The sequence below is a fragment of the Seriola dumerili genome, unplaced genomic scaffold (assembly GCF_002260705.1).
Source record: "Seriola dumerili isolate Sdu_G_001 unplaced genomic scaffold, Sdu_1.0 BDQW01000138.1, whole genome shotgun sequence".
Classification (NCBI taxonomy): domain Eukaryota; kingdom Metazoa; phylum Chordata; class Actinopteri; order Carangiformes; family Carangidae; genus Seriola; species Seriola dumerili.
The window spans coordinates 12,890,111-12,912,451 of NW_019174393.1; the positions used below are offsets into that span (position 1 = coordinate 12,890,111).

At 40.8% G+C, this 22,341-nt stretch overlaps 1 protein-coding gene across 3 annotated transcripts in view; it reads right to left on the minus strand.

Annotated features, from left to right (window-relative positions):
• The window catches only part of tbc1d22a (TBC1 domain family member 22A), a 126,300-nt gene that overhangs the window by 23,841 nt on the left and 80,118 nt on the right, over window positions 1-22,341 (minus strand). For all 3 annotated transcript variants that reach the window (XM_022749270.1, XM_022749268.1, XM_022749269.1), the window contains exons 11-12: window positions 20,629-20,704; window positions 11,584-11,711 (exon numbers count right to left, since the gene is read on the minus strand). In XM_022749270.1, the coding sequence (XP_022604991.1) occupies window positions 11,584-11,711; window positions 20,629-20,704 (204 nt within the window). The remainder of the gene's footprint in view (window positions 1-11,583; window positions 11,712-20,628; window positions 20,705-22,341) is intronic.

Here is a 22,341-nt window from a genome sequence, read left to right on the forward strand (position 1 = left end):
AAATAGCCTTTGGTGTATACGTGCTGCACTCAGCTGTAATAAAAATAGATGGTGGTGGGAGAATCATTTTAGTTATTATAAAACAGCAGTAGTGATTATAAACATATAATGACATTGCTTATTTGTTGCTTATACATTGTTCATCATTTTGAGGCCTGCGTTTGTATGATGCACTCCTTAGTTTTGGTTAAGGAGCAACTCATTCTACATGTAAACGAACTGTAAATGCCTGTCCCCACAGGGCAGGGAGTGCTGCAGAGAGAGGTTAATCAAAAAGAGTAATGGACAGAGTAAGCAACGATGAAAATAATCATCAGTTGCAGCCTACTTAATATAAACTTTGTCACAGTGAAATAGAGACAAAAACCATGAGCATATAAAAAGTAGAAAAGTGCTTGAAGATCAGTTTTAGGACGCAGTCCAGAAAATGAATGAATTCTATAAAAGGAATAGTTCAGCATTTTAGGAAATATACTTGTTCGCTTCTTGCTGAAAGTGAGATGAGCAGGTCGATACCACTCCATTAACTATGGAGCTAGAGCCAGGAGGAAATTAGCTTAGCTTAGGTGAAAGGCTAAAGGCAGAGAAAATTAGCCCAGCCACTGGCCGCCAGGAAACACTAACAGCCGGAAGCTTCTCATGAAACCACGCCACAACTTTTTACATGACGATTTAGCGTCTTTACCAGGTGCCAGGAGGTGCATTTTTGAACTTTTGGGTGAGCTGAGCTAGCTGTTTCTCCCTATGCCACGCTAAGATAACTGACTCCCACCTCAAGCTTCAATTAATGTGCATGAGATGTTATCAGTCTCCTCATCTAACTCTCAGCAAGAAAATGAATAAGCACATTTTCTCATCTAAATGTATAAAACAGAAAACTCCTGCCACTTGTGTAAGAAGAATGATCAACAGATTAACTGATAACGGCAGTAACTGTTAGTTGGAGTCCGATTTATTAGAAACTTTTTGGATATCCCACCACCCCTCACTCTTCTTCTTCATTTCTACCACTCACTCATTTCTCTCTGACACTCCATCCCTCCATCGGCCCTGTCCGTCCACTGCTGCTGCCTCATCTCGAGACTTTCTCATCATTATGATTTGCAAAATAAAGTTTGTCATGGGAGTCAAGGTGACCCCGTCAAACTTGTCTCTACCTCTTATCCTCCTCCATTGTTATTCTAGGTCCTCCACCCCCCTTTGTGTCAGGGCAGCCATATTGGCTGAGACAGACGAGACTCTGACTGACAAGCGCTGCTGATCAAAGTGTGGAGAACGTGGGGGAAGGTTGGGGTGTGTTTGTGTGTGTGTGTGTGTGTGTGTGTGTGTGTGTGGGGGGGGGGCATCGGTGGGAGAGAGGGTGATGCGGGGTACACGGAGAGGTGGAAGAAGTAAGGGTGAGTGCATGAGAGACGGAGAGGACAGGAGGCTAAAGGTGAACAAAGGAGGAAAAGGGAACGCAGAATGCAGAGTGAGAGTGAGAAGAGAGAGTATAGCAATGTCACATTGTCTTTAAACTGCTGCGTCGGCTGTCTGACTAGTCTCATCCTTCCAAAACAAACAGGGCTGACGTGGGACTAACCGACTCCAGACAAGGTGAAAAGGTGACGGTGCTGAAGGCTGATGTAAGATGATAAATGAGCAGATTCAAACTGATGTAACAATTACACCGATACACAGAATATGATGAACCGCTGGCACTCGTGTGGTAGTTTTAAAGCTCCTCTCCTGTTATAGCCAATGTGAAAGAACATGACTGTGGTCGTGACTGCCTAAGAGCTGTACAAGGATTCTCGTGGGCAATTCATCCGATGTAGGTGTGCGACTGCAGGATGAATTCAAACACCACACGGCAAGGACAGGACCATTTGATTTGTAAATTACAACGTAAGATTTCACCGAGAACAAGAAAATGACAAAATGACAAGAATCAGGTCAGGATGCAGGTCCATTTAAAAAGGGAAGCAGGAGGCTTTTATAGTGGTAAAAAAATGCCCAATATTTTCCAGAGGCATGGCTCTAAATACATATTGAAACAACTTCGGCGAAGCTTTTGTCCCTGTGGTGTCCAGTGTCTCCAATCTGGTGTATTGCTTTAGGCTACATTTTGAATGACCAAACACTGAGGTTCATCAGAAGGGAAAAAAGCAGCCAAAAAAAAATAAATAAATAAATAAAATAAATTTGGGATCCTTGCTGTTTCTGTTCAATCTCACTCAGTCTCTATGTATATGTTGAATTCGGAATGGTTGCCATGGTGGCGTGTTCAGATGCAGTGGCCTTTCGTTAACCAAATATTTCAGTGTAAAAAGAAAGAAAAAGAAAACGTGAAGAACTGCTTGGCTAACTCACTACTGAGCCGACAGACTTGTGGCTGTGGACTGTTGGCGTTTATATCAAGAAAGTAATGGTGCGCAAATGCTTTGGTTGTGTCCAAACGCTGTTCTCCGCTGGTGGTGTTTACGGTTTGAAGTGCTGACCGTATCACCTGCTGCGTCTGATTGTCAAATTTGCTACAAGAAGAGAAAACACACTGAAACTGCACCTTGTTTACATCCAAGCAGTGGCTGTTAATGAAAGAACAGTCACTCTGACCCTTAAGAATATGTGGCGTGTTCATTTCTAGTTCACAGCTTTGACTTTAAATTGACATTTATTGATTTGTTTCTCTGTATGTCAAGTGTGTTGTGAAATGACAGTAAAGCTGGACCTGACCCTGAACCTGAATCTGAAGAGTGAAGGCAATTCACAAGTGTCTATAACGTGTGGGGGAGCGAACACGTACAGTACATGACAGTGAGAATATGCAGCGTGTGCGTGAGAATCAAGGTAATGTGTACGTATGCACGGGAAAACGAGAAACGCAATGCGAGCCAGTGCGTTAACTCTAAACGTTCCCTTTGCTCATTTCATGCTGATATTGTGTCAGAGAGCGACAACAAAAGAAAAAGAGAAGAAGAGAAATATTGATGCTGATGCCAGTGGGAGTGTGACAGAGGGCCAGAGAGAGGAGAATGTGCGAGTGTGAGCATTTCTGGAAGATGGTAAGACTCGGTGTGTGTGTGTGTGTGTGTGTGTGTGTGTGTGTGTGTGTGTGTATGGCAGGGGTCCTGTCTACAGAGGCCTGTCTTGTTGTTTGGAGTGACCACGGGGCCAACTATTACTATAGATGGGAGACAGAGTGGCAGGAAAAGTGAGGAGGGCCACTTCCCTCAGGGATGGTCACACAATCCCTCTTTTATTCTGTTAGTGTTTTAGGTAAGTGCTTTATTGATATTCATGCACGAGTGCGTGTAACCCTTCCCCTTCGTCTGATAACTGATTTTGGCACAACTTTGTGAGTGAGCTCAAAGATATAAAGGTCTGAATCAAGAACTGCATTTAGAAAGGTTACTTCCCCTTGCTTTCTTTGCTTCAGAGAAAGAACTGCGACACTGCAAGAAAGAATGAATCTGTTTTGTAGACATTAAAGGCCATGAAAATTTTAGTGTTTGGTTTCTTAGTAATAAGGGATTTGAGTTGTAGTAAGCTACAAATACATGCATATATATGTAAATAACTGTCTTCGTGGGGACTTTTAATCTTTTATAAACTCCATAAAGAACTATCTTTTAATCAAATTCTATTTCCTTCATTACTCTTCACTTTATTTCATTTATCTGAGACATGAAGTTCACATTAAAATAATGACGATAATGTGCTGGAGTCAGCCCACTGCTAATGTTCATTATATAAGGTGATAAAAGACATAAAGGAAAACACAACATGTAAAAAATATGCTTTAGAGAGAAAATTGGACCCTCAGAAAAAGATTAATGAAAGGAAAATGATATTTATAAAATATTAGACCTGAGTGAGATGAGAACTTATATTGAGGTCGGCGGGTGAAGAAGCATTCCGATTCAGTAAAAGCACTGATATAACAATGTATAAATACTCCATTGCGAGTTCAAGTCCTGCATTCAAATTTCTACTTAATACACTGAAAAATGGAATTCAAGCATCAAAAGTCAAAGGAAATGTCTCCTGTGACGGGTGTATTATTATATATGACATTATTAGATTGTTCATGTTAATGCAGCTAGTCAAGGGGGAGCTGGTTTTAACTACTTTATGTAATGTACTGTTTGACAGTTTAGTAAAGTGGTTCCCATCCTTGGGGTCTGGGCCCCTTCAGAGGGTCATAAGATAAATCGAGCAGATAAAGGTCATGAGATGCTAAAAGGGCGGGAAAGAGAAAAAGAACAAAGTCCTGTTAAACAAATCTGTGTTCTTTTATTGTGTTTTTTCATTTTTACTTCAATCTCTTTGGCCCTCGAACAGTTATTAAAACTGAACCATCTAAAATGTTTAGAAATAGCCTCAATTCAATTGAGGCTATTTGTGCAATTTATTTTTTGTGAGAGGTGATGATCTTAAAGGTTCCATCATATTGATTAAGATTATCATATGTGACTTTAGGTAAACTCTCAATCAGAGAAAATAAAACACTAGAGCTGTAGCCAACAATCATTTTCATTATCCATTATTTTGTCAGTTAGTTGATTAATTATTTGGTCTAAACCATTAGAAAATGGTGAAAAAATTCCCATCACATTTCCCGTCTTCAAATTGCTGTTTTTGACTGTGGAAAACCAAAAGATATTCCATTTAAAACGCACATAAGATAAACTAAAGAAGCTTGTGCTTAATAAAACAAGTACAAAGTAGTTGCTTATCATTTTTGTTGTTCAAACAACTGGTTAATCATTGAAGCTCTTAAAATTAAAGTATTTCACTATGACATGTAATGTAGGTGTAAGTATAAAGTAACAAGAAAAAGAAATAGTTGAGTTGACTACCTCAAAACTGTGCCTCAGTACTTGAGTAGGTGTGCTTAGCTACTTTCCACTGATTAAGGTAAGAGCTGAATAAATAAGAACTTCATAGCAACAGTCTTTGTCTGTGCTCTTTAATTTCTTAGCTTTTCTTCTCACTTTTGTTGCAGTAAATTACAAACTTTCCCACCTGGATTTGACACATATGATCACATCTTACACGGTGGATTTAAACACGGCTGCTAACATCGCTAAACAGATCCCTGCTTGGGAAATTCAACCACCCATATGGAAAAAGAACCATGTTTTAGAACCTGAAAATGTCACGGTATCCCTTTAACAGCCATGCTAATGCTGCCACACTGAGCTACTTGCTAATTTCATGCTCCACGCAACAGGGATAATTTGGTCCCTGTCTGTCTGTCTGTCTGTCTGTCTGCAGGGGAGGAGAGAGGTGTGTATGTGTGTGTTTCACTGTGAATCATTCTCCCTCTCTGTCTGTGTTCCGCCCTCTCCTTTCCTCCTTTTCTTGAGATAGTGACCAACAGAGAAAAAGTGCACAAGAGAAAAAAGGGAGCACTAGACTGAGGGCAAAACAGATTTAAAAAGAAAAAAAAAAACAAAAATAAAAATATAAGACAAATGTCAAGAAGAGACTGTAGGTAGAAAGACAGAGAGAGAGGATGACAGAGATGGAGAGAAAGACAGAGCGAGAGCTGTATTGTGCTGGATAAGGAAACTGAACAGATGGCCACACCGCAGAGAGAAGACCACAGCGGAGACATTACAACACTCAGGTTAAAATCTCCACACACACACACACACACACACACACACACACACACACACACACACACACACACACACAGGCTGAGTGGCAAAAGGGCAAGGTCTTTCTGTTCATTATCGGCATTTGTGAGAGACCCAAACTCTCGCTGCGCTTTAAGGACATTCGTCAAAAAGCTGAATGTATCCAGTTTGGAAATCCAGATTGTTTGAACGGTAATAAATAATGCATATTTGGTCGTGTTGAAAAGGGGCCCATACTGCAACCGAAACATCTACAAAACAGAGGAACATCCTGGCCTCAGAGGGAAGGTCGGTAAAGCGTGTCGGGTAATCAGACAAACACAAAAACAAACACAGGAAAACAAACTAACAAGAAAAGGAGAGCACGCTTACAAAACTTCTAAGAGCTCATTTTACCAAAAAGCAATCAAACCAAGGATAATCTATGAATCCTCGAGCGGAGAGCGAGCTCTCATGATTCAAGAGCATCGTCCCTTGAGCTGAAGATTAGAAAAGCACTTATGTACTCAGAAGGAAACGGTGTGGTAGAATTCACATTCACAAGTCACATGCTGTGGGTTCTTTTGTGTAGCAGACCCGACCCCAGCAAAGCTTGTAGTCTGTGGTGGACTGTCTTTCATAAGTGTGTTTTAAGGGCATGTATGAAGGAGAAGAGCAAGAGACGCAAGGACTTGTAGGTAAAGGAAGGATAGAAAAATAGATCTGCGATGAGATGAGAGATGAGTAGAGAGGAGGTGGGCAGAGAGGAAGTGTGGAAGAATATCTGTACAGTCAAAAAGAGATAGAGATTTAAAGAAGAGCAGAGTATATTAGACAAGAACAGCTTTGTGTCTTGCTGTCAGCTCCGGTGAAAGTTTCATGAGTGGAAGTGGCCTAATTCCCCTACCAGGGTCAGACCGGAGGTGAGGGACCGAGACAGAATCTGCCAAAAGGAGAAGAAAAAAAAAGAAAAAAAAGAAAAAAAAGGTGTATGTGCGTGTTTGTGTGTTTTCTGGAAGGGTGTGTGGGGCGTGTGCATGCATGTGTGTCGAGGCTGCGATCCAAACGACATTGTAAAACATCAAATATTTAGAGGATGGATTACAAGTACAATGTGTAGCTGGGCCGCTGTCAAGTCACGACAAAGCAACAACACCGTTTAATCATTCATTCCTTGTTTCTTTTTTAGACTCGAGGTGGACGCTGTGCCTATGAGTGTGGTTTGTGATGTTGTTCTTTCACACTGTACTTCTTGGTTACAGTCATGTCAGTAGACTCCGTCCATCCAAAGCCACTTCATTTGTTTCAGGGTCAACAGGGTCTTCGTAGCAGGGAACCCACAGAAGAACATGCTAACTTCACAAGGCCTGTCAGGTTCAAACCAAAAGGCCTTCTTACATCTAAGGCATCTATCTATAGTTCCAGCCATCATGCTGCAAAGGTTAATAAACGGTTTGTCATTATTCAGTTTGAACATTAAATGTATTAAGTTATGATGAATCCAGAGCATTTCCCTGGGAAATATTCCGAAGGCAGAGCCCAGACACAGCACAGGAAGCTAAACAAGCGAAGCGTCTGAATCAGGTGCCCAATTCAACTCAACTGAATCCATTCAATGCGAAGGAGCAGCAGTTCTACTCAGACCAGCTTCTAGATTATTGAGCTCCTCTGTTGATTTTTCTAAGGGTGAATCAAGCCACCCTGCGAAGGAAATGTGTAAGGTGGGTGAACCAGGTTTGGGCCTGAATACTACATGTTTGAAAACTTCAAAAAAGTGTGTAGGCAGAAATGAGTGAGAATACCAGGCTCCAAGAGCCCACTCCTCATCTCTGCTTAAGGCTAGCAGCTGCAGGCTGCACTGACCGCTCCTTTGTCTCTAACCAAACTATTTGAGATTAAGTCACACTGTGGGTAATGTAGGCGCCTGGTTTTGAATTGAAGCAAGATTATAATGGAATAAAACTCTAATTCTGCTGCATTGATTTTGACTTTTTCCCCCCTTGAAACCGCCACTGTACCACTAGCAATGAAGAACGAAGCTAAATTGATGGAGCACTCTTTTAACCAACTACTTTCAAATGTCTAACCTTATCCATAATGTAGTTGCCAAGAATGGACACTGCAAGAATAATACATTTTTAAAACACAGACATATAACATTCAAAATTCCATTTAATTTAATGTGTGGTTTTGCGGAACTGTCCAATGATAATGTTCTGTTTGGTGAGTGTGTCAGATAGTTCCAATAATGTCTTGAGTAGTGGCCTGTTTAAACAAACATGTACCGTGTGCCTCTTTTAATCAGCAAAAACTATTCAAAATCATAACAGATACAACTTAAACTGAGGCTTCCCGGTGGTGTTAACTCATCCATCAATGTACCCACTGTTCTGGCATCAAGGTGTAAATTATGTTCTGGAAATGAGACATGACTTGTGACTAAATGTCAGGACAAGGTATTATGCATTTTTCTTTGGAACAGAAGAGGTTTATGATGCAGTAAATCCATTTTGAAAGCAGGACTTTCTGTTCCCTTCATATTTTTCTTGCTGCATCTCTCTCTCTCTCTCTCTCTCTCTGTGTTTTGCTCATTAGATTTTTATGCCCTCGCTCATCCTTTCTGCTTTACTTCTGTCCTTTCAGGAGCATGAAGATTGGATTGGTCGCTGAGCTCTTAACTGATGATGCATGTTGAAAAATAACTGCTTGTTACAATGGAAACCATGCCAACATCATGTATAATAGAGACTATTAGAACATAGAGCAGGGGCAGGCATAGAGCATTAGTCTGTCAGCTAGTATATTCGAATACCAACAAGCTTGTTACCTCCACCAGATAGGTTATGTTTTAACTTGCGTTTGTTGGTTTGTTGGTGTGTTTGTCAGTTTGTTTGTCCGTCAGAAGGATTACGCAAAAAGAACCGAACCGATTTGCACCAAACTTGGTGGCGAGATGGGGCATTTAGTGTGGATCCAGTTAAAGGGACAGATCCAGGATTTTTTTTTTAATTTTTTTTTTTTTTATCACTTTCCTTAAACTTTGCAACATTTTTGTCAGTTTCTCAGGAAATAATGTTTGGATCCTGATGTGAAAAATCAGACATATTTATACTGTTGACATATATGACTTTGCACAATTTGCTGCAGGTAATAGGATTGTTTGGCCTTGGCGGGGTGTAAGCGCTCTGCTGAGTGTCATTCTAGTGTTCAAAATATGACCAATTATGTGTTATTTTCTTTCTCAGGATAATAACAGTATTGTAAAGGTCTTTTACTCTTTTCATCTAAACTTTCTTTAATCTATCTGTCAATACATTCATTGAAGAATAACTTTAACCAGGATCTCCTCAAAAGGAAATGTGTCAGAAAACCCGCCGGGGTGTCTGCAGGACAGACTTGTACCGTCTCCGAAACGAAAAACACCTGCAAAGCGTTCTCATCGAGCTCTACCACTCAAGGTTTGTTCATGTCTACTGCCAGCTGTCTGCGGCTCAGGCAAAAATACACGAGGAAGAACTTCCTACGATGGAGAGCACGAGAGAGTTTGTTGTTGTTGATTTAGCATCAGTCCTTTACTAGAATAAAACTCAACGGCTATCAGTAATTATAACGGATAGCTGGCCGGGAGGTTGGTTTATGAAAAACATAGTGCTGCTATCGGGTCAACCAAAACACGAACATAAGTCAAGTGAATGGAAAGAATGTTCTCAACTCATTTTTTCACCAAGTTCATGAGCGCTGTGCTGTAGACGACCCAGCAGTTTTATGTCACTGAGAAGAAGGGGAGTTTTACAGGCAGGGACAATTTTGTAAGATTAAAGATATTAAAAGATTAAAAATATAAATCTTTTGAAGCTAAAATTGTTGTATTAAAAATATCACCAGCTCTTGTGTGCATATAACAGTTTGCTTTGTTAGAATTTAGCAACTGATTAAAAAGTCAACGTGTCATAAAATAAGATGTGAGGCTCTCCAGTGCTTCCTCTCTCCTATCCACCATCTCATCCTTTCCCTACATTCTCCTTTTGTTTCCCTCGGGAACTTAACTGTAACCACAATGGGTCTCATATAGGAACTGTTACTTGACAGAAGCTCATATTTTACTGGGTCATATATGTGTTAATGGGAAGCAACTATTTAAGCAGCTTCAGTGAGCCTCAAAACAGTTTTAACAATTTTCTGACTTTCACGTGACATCACATGTCCAGGAATTGTCAGACTTTTGAGTTCAGCAAACGTGGAAGGAACTAATTCTCCAGTTGGGTGACGTCAAACTGTTGTAGAAGAAGAGCGCAACCAGATAAAGTTAATTAAAAGAGCACCAGTTAAACCTCAAACAGTGAAAAACAATGTAGAAAACATTATGGAAAGATGGCATTTCTGTTTGTTTCATGTATTAATTTGAGGAAGGTTACAGGCTCCACATCGCTCCACACAGTTCTGATGTTTTTGTCTGCTGTTATATTACACCTCTTCTGTGGAGCCAAAGCTTCAGTGGATGTTTCATGATTAATTACGTTTGTTTCCATAGCACTTTGTCGCATTTTGCTTCTAACAACCATCTTTTCCACCTACTACTTTTTTTAGAATTTCCAGCATTCCTACTCAGGTTTTTTTTTCTTTGTCTGCGAATTGCGAATGCGCATAAAAACAGGGGGATGTAAACCCACCAAGTGCTGATGAAGATGCTGAGAACGGTAGCAGAAAGAACAGCGGAAAAACAGCTGCAAACGCTGTTGCCAAGACGTTGCGCAAACACCTGGCACAGTAGAAAGTGCCACCAATGAAGGGAGTTCATCTTAAACCCTACCTTTACTCCCTATTCATCTCCTCTCTGCTCTCCACATCTAATCAAACACTTTGATGTGATCACACGTCTTACACTCTCAACCTCTGCATCAGCTGGAAAATCCATTATATCTACTCAGCTCAGGCCCTGAACTACCCACACATGTCCCAGCATGTACACACACCCCGCTGAATCGATAGCAGACATTACGTGTTATTGACAACGCCAACTGAGGTTAACAGTCTGGCATAACTGTAGGTGCCGCCTATTAAGCAGTGTTTAAATGTGAAAGGGCAGCGAAATGAACAGGTCCACATGTGTTTGAATGGGATTAAGATCCGGCTCTCACTCGCTCTCTCTCTCTCATTTATACATCTAGGTCAACACGGTAATAGGCTTTACTTTGACACACACACACACACACACACACACACACACACACACACACACACAAAAGAACACGGCAGCCATAAAATGAAAATTAAACCATAAGTTAAAACGCCTAAAACTTTTGTTCCATGCATGAAAGAGGCTACGCACATCTTTGTTTCATTTGTGAATTAACTAATCCTTCACAATCCCCTCACACATAATTCTTCTCTGGAAATGTTTTTTTTTTTTTTTTTTTTTTTTTTTTTTTTTTTTTTTTTTTTTTTTTTTTTTTTTTTATTTTATCTTTTTTTAATTCACATTTTTTAAACTGTTCCTTCTTTGCAATCTTTTGTCCATCCCCTGCACTACTACGATACATCATCAACAGAGCACTATCTCACTCCGCACGTGTTGTGCAAACACTGAATAAAATCCACCCATGCTGTGAAACTAATAACTTAAGTGTAAATTTGTCAGTAGCTTGGCTGTGTGATCGGGCCGAGCGGCACAGTAAGGCTGTATCGCGAGCTCTGAATAATTAAGGATATCATAGAGCGAGCTGCCATGTTTCAATACCTTTATGAAAAAGAAAAAATCTTTATTATGTTGCATCATACCAATGGGTTGGCTGGGATATAATGGTAGGAATTACAAAAGAGCCACTTCTGAGGCAATCATAGATGTCATTATCAGAGAATATCTCCGTTTCTGAAATCTCACGCAGAGCCGGATAGAAATGGACAGATAACAAAAAGCACAATAACAGTAGCTTTGCTGTGTGTGTGAGTGTGTGTGTGTGTGTGTGTTTGTGTGTACCTGGAAGGTGTCCCACAGTCTGATCGTGCAGCGTAGTGGCAGCTCCCTCATCAGGAGGTTGTTCATCCAGCGGAAGGCAAACTGCAGGTACTCCACCTCGTAGTGCTGCATGTGGCGGTGCACAGACTCTGCCAAAAATAATAATAATCGTAATTTAAAAAAAAAAAAAAAACAACAACAACAAAAAAACCAGCAACACACAGATTGAAGTTCAACTGCTTGCTTTACTTTTTGTAAAAAGAAAACGATAGAGAAAGTCCCTTTACGCTCTTGCATTAACAATGGTGACAGTAACAAGTGTATAAATAGACAGATTCCTTCATAACGCTCCTCTCTGTTAATAACTGCTGTAGTCAGTCTCTCTCACACACACACACACACACAGACACACAATAGAGCTGTAATTACAGAGCTATCAGAATTGTCTGAGAAAAGCTACACACCGAATTGCGATGTGAACAGGGAGTGCATTCATCGTTCAATAAAGCTTCAAAGCAATTGTGTGTCAGTCCAGTGAGGAATGGAGGGTACACACTGTAGGTCAATGGCAATCCAGAGGTGAGGATGGAAGGCGTGTATGTGTGATGTATTGTGTGTGTTTTCATTATTTCTTGGACATTATAGCTTCCGATAGGAGCTGATTAAAACTATATTTTTGTTAATTTGTCACAAAAGGTCAGCCTGTGCTAAACCTCTCTAAACTCCTGTCGCTATTAACAAGATTGTGCCTATTTATCTTTGTTGTGTAGGGGGAGTCGTGTAGGGAGATTTTAATCCTATACAAAGCACATGTGTGTGATTCTTCACCCCGAACTAAGTATTAATTAAAGTCGTAAATACCTGCTGTTATTTGGCACACTTATTGGTCGTCCCTGTCGAAAAAACACACTTTGAGTTATAAAATATGTCTCTCCAGCGTTTTTCTATGAGTCAGAGTTTTCCTGCATTTCCTGTTAAGCCTCATTTGCCCTGTTTGCACTGTGAGCTCTGTGAAACAGTCGTCACATAATTTTCTAGAGGGATGAAAAATATTGTAATTTCACAATGACTAGAGTGCATGTAGTTACCGCTGAGAATAAAATATTAAATTACCCATCAAGGTCAGGTACACTAGGGCTTATAAACCACAGCCGCATTAACTCATGAATTCCTGATTTATTGGACAGAGTTTTGGTAATCAGTCATTGTGTGACATCAAAACTTTGGCGGGGGAGGGGGGGGGGGTTCAGAAATGCATTAGTCCGTCTTGATCTGTTACGACTCTCCCAACCTGCCTGTGGCTCTCATCGCCAGGGTGTAAATCTTTAAAAACACAATTTCATAAAAGAAAAAAAAAAAAGGCCAAATCATTTTCTAAAACTACTGGACCTTGTACTTTCAGTACAAGTTATGCAAACAGGAGCAAATAGTGCTCTCGCTTGGAACTACTTTCACGGCGGATTAATACACATTTGGTGCAATAGCAGGTAATCCCGGCACCAGGACTGCATATGTGAGGTCAACTCAAAATAAAGAACAGTATTTGCTTTAACTGTGATGAAGTAGAATGTCACTCTGTGTAAATGGCTCACTGGTGTGTTTTTATAGTTTTATGAACAACCATAGATGCTTTTCTACCAAAATTGTAGGAACTTTAATTTCCAAAGACCTAATGTCCGAGAACTTTCCCAGGGGTAAAAGTTCCTCCAGCGTATTGTGATCTGCGTTTCCGCTGCATGGCCGAAGCCCAGGTAAGATCAAGGAAAAAAGCAGCCTGGTGTGTAGCACAGTGCTGTGGAGTGACATTCAGCGCTACAAGGCTGACCCCGAAAGTTCCTCAACCTCCAGAAAATACGTCGCGCCCAACAGGGACTTTTTTTTGGGAATGAATGAACTTAATTTAGATCCTGGTTCTTCCAGTGGAAACGCAGGTAGGGGAACTGGGTTCCTCAGAAAGGTTTCTGTTCGTAAAGTTCGAATGCACCTAATGGGTGTCTGTGAACACAGAAGAATCAGCTACATCAGTCTTTGGCTTCACAGACAAAACTGTGTAGGTAGAATCGATTCATTGTTGGTTTTGGTCTTTTCATGGCGTTTGCTGACAATGAGAAAAATAAAGAATATCAACAGCCTTATTCTTCAAAGTAGGTATGTTGGATTTTCTGCGCACATTACTGTAATTCATCTTCTATGGTATCAACCCAAGATGGGAATACATCAAGAAACAGCTGAAAATAAGCATCAGTCAACACCGCAGTTTTCACTCAGTTTGTTTTGTTGGGCACAACATCCAAGCAGAAACATTTACTGGCTGTTATATGTCCACATTTGTCTCCTTATACCCAATAAAAATGTTATTTTCTCCTTCTATAATTACTCCAGATTATGTCCCACTGCCAAATAAACCGCCACAGAGAGAAGACCATACGCTGCGTCAGGCGGTCTCAATATGTTCTCCATGTGGAGTTCAAACGTCAGTGTGGATGTCAGTGTCATGGCATGGCAGGCTGGCATCAGCGCTCGCCGAGAAGAATGGACGAGAAGCAGAACTGTCAGCTGAAAACTTGCCGCATACGGGGCTGTGACACTGAGAACGGCCGCCTTTGTTCCTTCCTCTGTTCTTCATAAATGTTTGTTTTATGCATCTTTACATAACAAAAGATTAAAAATACCACTCAGTATTCAGCGACTCCCCATTTCTTGGTCATCAAACCCATGACACTCTTTCTCTCTCTAATACACACACACACATTTCATGATAGAGCTGTAATTATAGAGCTGTCAGAGAATCTATGAGAAAAGCCAGTTCGGGAGGAACTATAGCATCCTCCTCTCTCACACTCTGTGCTCCTCATCAGGCCTGACTGACAAGCGCGCACACGCACACACACACACACACACACACACACACACGGCTTTAATAAAGCTTTAATTGGTGAAACATTACGTAAGGTATTTCTAGCCCAGAACACTTTCATGCAATTCATACTCTCAAACACACACTTCAAACACTTGAATGACACCTGTCTTACACTGCTCACACATGCATGTCTAACAATTAGGCACACACTCCACCACACGAGCGGGGCGCGAAGTAAACACAAAGCTATTATTTCACACTCCTCTCTGCAGTTTAATTATCACATGCTGCTGTAAAAGCATAAACAAGGCAAGCTCATTAACGGCGTATGCATCCTGGTGACAGATCTTAGCTAGCTGCCAAACAGAAAGGGAGAGAGTGGAACAACTTTAGACAATGTTAAATGACACTAATGAACCTGCTCTGCTTAATATAAGTGACTTCACCAAAAGCAGAGAGGAAGAGGTGCATGATGGGGGAGTGGTGGAAGGGAGAGTCATTTGTCATGAGGACTGAGCACAGTGGGAGGGGAGAGGAAAGGAGAGGAAAGGAGAGGAACGAGACGAGAGGAGAGGAAAGGAAGGAAGGGTAGGAGAGGAGAGGAGAGGAGAGGAGAGGAGAGGAGGAGGAGAGGATGACGAGACGAGAGGAGAAGTAGAAATAAAAGAAAAACAGAAAGAAATACACAACCAACTGCACAGCTAAAACTTGTGACTTTTAAACTGTGGGCTGCTGTCCAGCTGGCACAATGCTCGGCATGCTGGGTAGCGTAGTTATGGGGGCTGAGGGAGGTTAAGGATGACATCTTTCATAGACACTGATTGACTGATGAGTCTTGTCTTCCTTCCTACTGCTGGTTAAAGTTTAGGACGGAGGCCACGGTCGGCCCGCTAGTCCGCTCTCCGCGGTGGACCGCGGCTCGTGGCTGGTGAGGTGCGGGGTGGACAGCAGGAGGTCAGAGGTCGTGCAGTGACTAGTGAGCGGCTCCCTGGATTCTGCTGATGAGGCCAATTCTGCCCCGACTTCAAGCTCTCCTTGGTGTAAAACGTAATTACAGTCAAACACTTCCCTCTCTCCACTGGCTTTCTTTTTTTTCCCTCTTGCTCTCACTCAGTCTGTTCTGATACACTTGCTTTATTTTGAATCTGTTCTGTGTCATTTGGTTCCTCACAAATCAACCATTGCCATTTGCCCATTCTCTCTGTAAATACACTGTATATATACAACAAATGTGCTCATCTCACTGCAACCTTTATTCATTTCCTTTCATCTTACTCTTGCCAGTTTTAGCACAGATTTAAACAAATCCAGCTGTAGATACAAACCAGGCGACAGCGGCGTGTTTGATCGACAGTGTTTGACTCTCTGAAACCAGGATCTTGCACACTAACTAAGTAAGCATTGTGTATGCAGTATTTTCTGCCATTCTCTTGTCTTTTTCTTTACATAGTGTATGTAACTGACCATTCGCTGAGCCCTTTCTAGTTACGGTTGCTTAGCTATGATTGGACTTTCAGCATTTGGGGGAGGGGTGCATCTGTTTGTGTGTGCGTGACACTTTTCCATGCAGCTAAAATACACAACACACACCGTTTATTAAAAGTAAATGCATTAGTTGAAATTTCTGTTGAGCTTGTATGCGATCATGCTATTTACAGTCTCTGTGTTTCTGGATTTATTTAATAGTATAGATATGAAATAGTAATAGTTAATTAGAAAACTAAATGTATATTTGCGTATTTCTATTTTCACTATCATTACATATGATATGTTTATTTGATTGTCTGTCACACAAAGAGAAATACCCTCCTGTAGGACACAGCTATAACAGGTAAAAATGAAAACATTTAACAACCAAGTCAAGTACAAAAGGTAGAGTCCACTGAGTGGCACTTGCTTAATTATTCCTCTCACACAACAAACAACCACAAGGTCACACATTTGTTACTGATTAGCCTGCGGGAGACTGCAGCGATTGTGGGGGAGGATATGTTTTCATGATGTTACTACATATATAGATATATGTGTGTGTGTGTGTGTGTGTGTGTGTGCGCGCGTGTGTGTGCATTGTCAGACATCAACAATGCTTCTAATTCATATCTGTACTTAAAATGAGGCATGATAAAACTGTTCATGTGGAACCAGGTGCGTGAAAGCAGAGGAGCAGCAGAGTTTATTTTGTATTTTTAGCGACAGATTTCAAAAACTCATTCAGGATCAGAAAAGTGTAAATAATATGCGTAAACATTATAAATACTCGCTGTTTGTAAATGTGTGTGGCTTCCGAAGTAGCATAAGAAATCCTATTTTTCAAGATGTGCAGGATCCAAGAGGAAGAAAAATTAAAGAAAAACAAAAAAATCAAAAAAAAAAACAAAAAAAACACCACAACACCTTGTCAGAGTTTGAAATCAAAGAAACGCACAGCGATGGCCACTGTAGGGATCTAAGGGTTTGGTATAGAAAAGGCTGTAGTTTAATATGTCTTAACTTCAATAAATGGAGGTGAAAAGATTTAACATACAGTGTGTTAAGTATGTAAAATGTGAAATTGCTGCAGGCAATTAAGAGCCGGGTGCTGGGTGATGAATATTGCAAGGGTGATGTCTGGACGCTGTGTGGGAAGACTGGGAAAAATGGTGTAAATGCCCTTGATTAGCTTGAAGCTGAACTTAATTTCCAAACAAATGAAAAATATATGTATCTGCTAGAGAGCCTGACTGTAATTTTAAATCCTCCTGAAACAAAAATTCCATGCATAAAACAAATAAAAATGTAAACACAAAAAAATGCAGTGGCCATCTTGAAAAGCAACCGCTGCTGCGAGAAGGCGAATTATCTTGAATTTCGTTTTGAAACCCACAAAAACACATTGTAGCACTTTTTCAGCCTTTTAATGATGAGACACAGTCCCACAATCCAGCTACGAGCCTTTTAACACAATTCAGGCTCAGAGCGCACACTACCAGTGCGTCCTCTAATTTGCATAAATAAATTCACCTTTGGGCAATTTGCATGTTGATGAACTTGTGCTAACACACTTGCATGCAACAAATACACAGAAAGAGATAAGGGGGAGATAAAGAGATCAGAGAAACATTACAAGCGTGCCGACAAAGTGGCTTGTCTTTTGAGGGGGTACACGTGCTGGCGTCAAACAAGTCTAATGGGAGTTAGCGTCACTTATTACAAGTAGGATTAATTACAGAGGAGGGGGGTGTGGGTCTGAGGGAGGGGCAAGTAGAAAAGCAGAAGGAGAAGCATAGATATTTCAAAGTAAAAGCCTTCTAACAATGTCACCCACCAGGAATCAAAGTAAAGAAATTATAATCTTTAATTTTTAACTTTTTTTTTTTTTTTTCAACAAATCAGTGCAGTCTTATTTTTTTTTTTTTTTGGCCTCCTTATTTCAAGTTCAATTAGAGCTTACGCCACGGGACCTGATTCACAGAAAACAAATTAAAATGGAATTTCTCAAGAACACCTGCAAAAAAACATTTTTGTGCAAGAAAAAGAAAAATGTAGCTCTTTTATATTTGGGTGAAGATGACTGAGCGTGTGTGCACTTCAGCTCACCTCAGTAGTAATACCTCAGGGAGGTGGGAGTGTTTTTCCAGTCGTTCCAGGACATAAACTGGCGACATTAGTTATTAAAGCTTATCCTTAAAACACTGAAATTTATTGCTGTCTCAAGACTCTAAAAATTATGCTATTTTATTATTTTGCAAGCACTCTCTGCTGCCTTTAACACAGGCAATCATTCCAATTGGAAAGTATGTTGAAGGTTGATCTCAAGCTTTGGTCAGTGCATTGATGTCTGTGTAATGACATAGCAGAGGGAAATACACTGCCAACCGTCTCCAAAGACTCACAGTTGGTCACATCAGTTGGTAAATTACAATATTTATCTAACGTGTATAAAGCTACAAATATCAAAGAAATACACTTCTGGCGAGTTCGTTTTTGCTCCAACAATATTTTGTTACCCTGTTGCCTCTGAACACAGCATGTCAGTTAGAGACCGCTCACTGTGATAAAAGATTAGTTATTAATGGACAGTGTGGACATGGTCATAAAAACACTGCACGTGATCTTTCTTTCCCTCTCTGTGACTGCACATTTGTTTTCCCCTCCATCTGACAGACACATAGGAGGAGCTACATGCAGTCATTTTAAAGACGCAGAGAGAAGGTGATACGGACAGATCAGCAATGTCCTAGCCCGGCTGACCCAGTGCAGCAATAAAACACTGAGCTGAGGTCAAAAAACATCCCAGAGTCCCTCTTTCCCGTTATCCCTGTCTCTCCTCCCATTGTCTTAACAAATACCCCATCTACTACTAATGTCCCCGTATCAGATATCCAGCTGAAGGCTGAAAATGAAAACCAAAGTCTCATAGCAACAGCTAATGCATTTTCGTGTGCCTTTTTTGGAAGGCTACTACTCTCTAATGGAGAATAATTGTTCTCTAATTTGTAATAAAATATATAATGGATTCAGTAATCTCTAGAAAGAAAAGAAAATCTTTAACAAAAATCTTTAACAGACAGAACAATTCTGCAATTGGAAATTTCTACAGCGAAAAATTAATATTGGTAAATCTGTAGTCAAAAAATATGCCTGTTGTAAAAAGACATGGACGCCACCCTTTGTCAAAATACAAAGCACTCTGAATAACCCTGCATCTGATAAGCGCTGATAGGTAATTTTGGAAGAGATGAGAGGCCATTGTTCCCAAAACAGATGCTATGTCGACAGCCGAGCGAAAAACAATCCTGTAACACAAGATAAAAGCTATCTGTGATCTCATTAGAGGTGGTAATGTCAAGCTGGAGAGGTATAAAATGGCTCTGCCCCAACTATGATGACAGGGCACTTATGGAATAAGATACAGTAAAAACGTTGAGTCATTTTTTATGTCTTTGCCAGGGTGTGGTGGAGCTCGGATGGTGTTTCTTTTTTTTTTTTTTTTCTTATTTGTAGATTTATTTTGTTCTAAACATAGAAAATATACACACAATCTTCTCACAAAAGGCACACACTCCAACACTGACCCTCATACACACACATGCCCTTTCTATAGGCAAGTTTACTCATCACAATTCTCACATGCAAACAGACAGGCCTGCATATACACACTAACTTTCTCTGACATTCACTCTCTCTCTCTCTCACACACACACGCACACGCACGCAAGCAAGCACGCAAGCGCACTCTCTCGCCCCATCCATTTGAATGCAGAGAGCGAGTCCTCCCTTGCCTCTGGCTGACAGAGCGGGTGACAGGATAGTCGGACAGCACCAAGGTTAGTCCAGAACATGACCACTGTACAAAGGCATGCTTTGATAAAACCTTGCTGTGCGCAATGCATCATGGTCCGTTGCAAACCCCACGCGAGTTTTAAGTGACGGAGGCGACTTTCGGATCGCTAAAAGCAAATCCAGGTGATATTTGCACGTTTATTGCTACGACAAAAGGGGAATGAGACTGAGAAAAATCAGCTTGGCTAATTAACACTAAGTCGCGGGTGTATGTGAAACATCATCGAGCTGCGTGTGAGTACACTCGGCGCGCATTCATTAACTTACAGGGCTCAGCAGGCCATTGCTTTTTGCGCTAATAATCACCAGCACATACACATTTCCTTGACAGCCGGGTGGAATGAAAATTAGTCAGACACAATCCCGGTGTTGTGTCACTGAAAATCCGACAAAACCCCCGGAAGAACCAAGGCGTGAAATGTTACTTTCTGGTGTGTACCCTTTTCTAATACAAGATTTCAAACTATCAGAGAAATTTTAAGCGGACCGCAAGTCAAAATTGTGGAAAGAAATCCTCATTTAAGTGACAAGTTGTGGTTGTTTAGCTACAGAACGCTCATAGGTAAGAGCTGAATTTAAACTGATATACACAAAACGCTGAGTTTAGGCCATGAGCAAATTAAACACAAGTGACATCGTGAAACGAATTTGTTTCAGTTTTTTCTCTCATTTTCTCTCAGTTTACACAAACAAATTTAAGAGACAAAAATTTGCATGAATTGTTTTGCATGTCCATTGGTAAAAAAAAGAAAAGAAAAGAAAAGAAAAGAAAAGAAAAGAAAAGAAAAGAAAAGAAAAGAAAAAAGAAATCAAGTCAAGCCGGCAGAGCTGTGAGCAGAAAGTACTTTATGGATGGGTGAATGGAGACGAGGCAGAAGACTCACCATCAATCCTGCTGACCAGCTCCTCCAGGGCCTTGACTTTTCTCTGGATGCCTGGCTGGGCAAATGTATAGTTGTCCTGAGGAGAAGAAAAAAATCAGGAGTCAATATGGACTGATGCTCCATCTACAAGTGTGAAAATTTTAAATAGCTGGTCTGTAATATGTGCACGGTCTCCCAAAGTCAATGAATGTGTGAAAAAGGCTTCAAACACAATCTAGAAATAATTACAACCAACAACGAGGAGCATAGAGGTCAGATTAGTAAGTGGATAATCCCCCTGTGAATGTGGAATGACCACATCATTAAAAAAAAAAAAAAAAAAAAAATTGCAAAGAACAAAATAAAAACGAGGTAATGAGATGAAGCAGATATTTTATTAAAGGAATAGTTGTCAAATCTCTTTGTCATTTCGTAGACAAGCTGTGAAATTGATCCCTTGTTGAGAAAACAGAACACGATCTGTTTCACGTTGACGTTTTGCAGCCATTTGGCCTAAGAGTCAGTGTATCACAGCACACGCTCGAGAGGGTTTGAAATTCCACATTTTCACTTTGAGGATTCATTTTGAGAAAAGTGCAATGGCAATTACAGATTTTGAAGTGTTTGCCAGGCCTCATTTCACACCTCACACAAAGCCAGAGCCATCCTTAAAAACAGTAAATACAGAAAATAGGCCATCCAGCTAGCGCTGGCATGACAAAACATGCGCGTCGCTGGCCTTGAAGACAAAGTAGGGAGCGGGCTGACTGTGAATGCGCCTGTCAGAACATAACAGGTGAGTTGTGAATGGGTCCTGTCCTCATAGTTACAAAGAAGAGAATATTCCTGAGAGCTTTTCATTAGTGTCCCTTTCAAGTAGTTTCTGTAGCTCATGTAGTCTGAATAACGCCAGCAGGTTAACAGAGCTCGAACATTAGATGGCAGGAGCTGTGTTTGTGGAGCTACATGTAAAGCCAAATGTAGGGAGATGGACACCAGGCCTGTATGTGATATGACTCCGTATCTTGAACGCAATAAGTGAATATGATCACAGGAGTGGGCAGTGTGGTTCGGTTGAAGTTGCAGAATACAATACGTGTGGGAATAGCACATAAGCATTTTGTGTGTGCATGTACTCACACACACACACACACACACCCACACACACAAACGCACGCATAGACACACACAAAAAATACACAACAAGGATTACATTTCCTTGAGGGGTCATTTCAGTGTGGCTGGAGAACAGCTGATGTGGCAAACTATCCAACAGATGGGGAGAGTGAGAGAGGAGGAGAGAGAGAAAATGAGAAGGAGAAAGAGAGGAGAAAGAAGGAGAGGGAGAGGGAGAGAGAGAGAGAGAGAAGTCATTTAGCAATAAACAGCTCCAGTTGTCCTTCAGGCTCAGCAGAACCAAGGCGCATGTGTCCTCCTGAGTCCATCAGGGGCTGGCAGTGGAGAGGCCGCATTCCCTCCTGCCTTTTTTTTTATTTATTTTTATTTCCTCCATGTACAGCATCTTTCCATCCTTCTATGCCTCCATTGTCCCTAAATATAACTAAACCTCTTCTTCCCATTCATCCAAGTTTGCCACTTCCATTCCTTCCCTATTTAAGACGCGCGGGGGATTATATCGTGTTCCCTCCATCATCCTTCTATGATCCCTCCCTAACATTTTTTCATATTTCCTCTGTGCTACATTTGTTGTCATTGTCTGAGTCATCCTTGAAT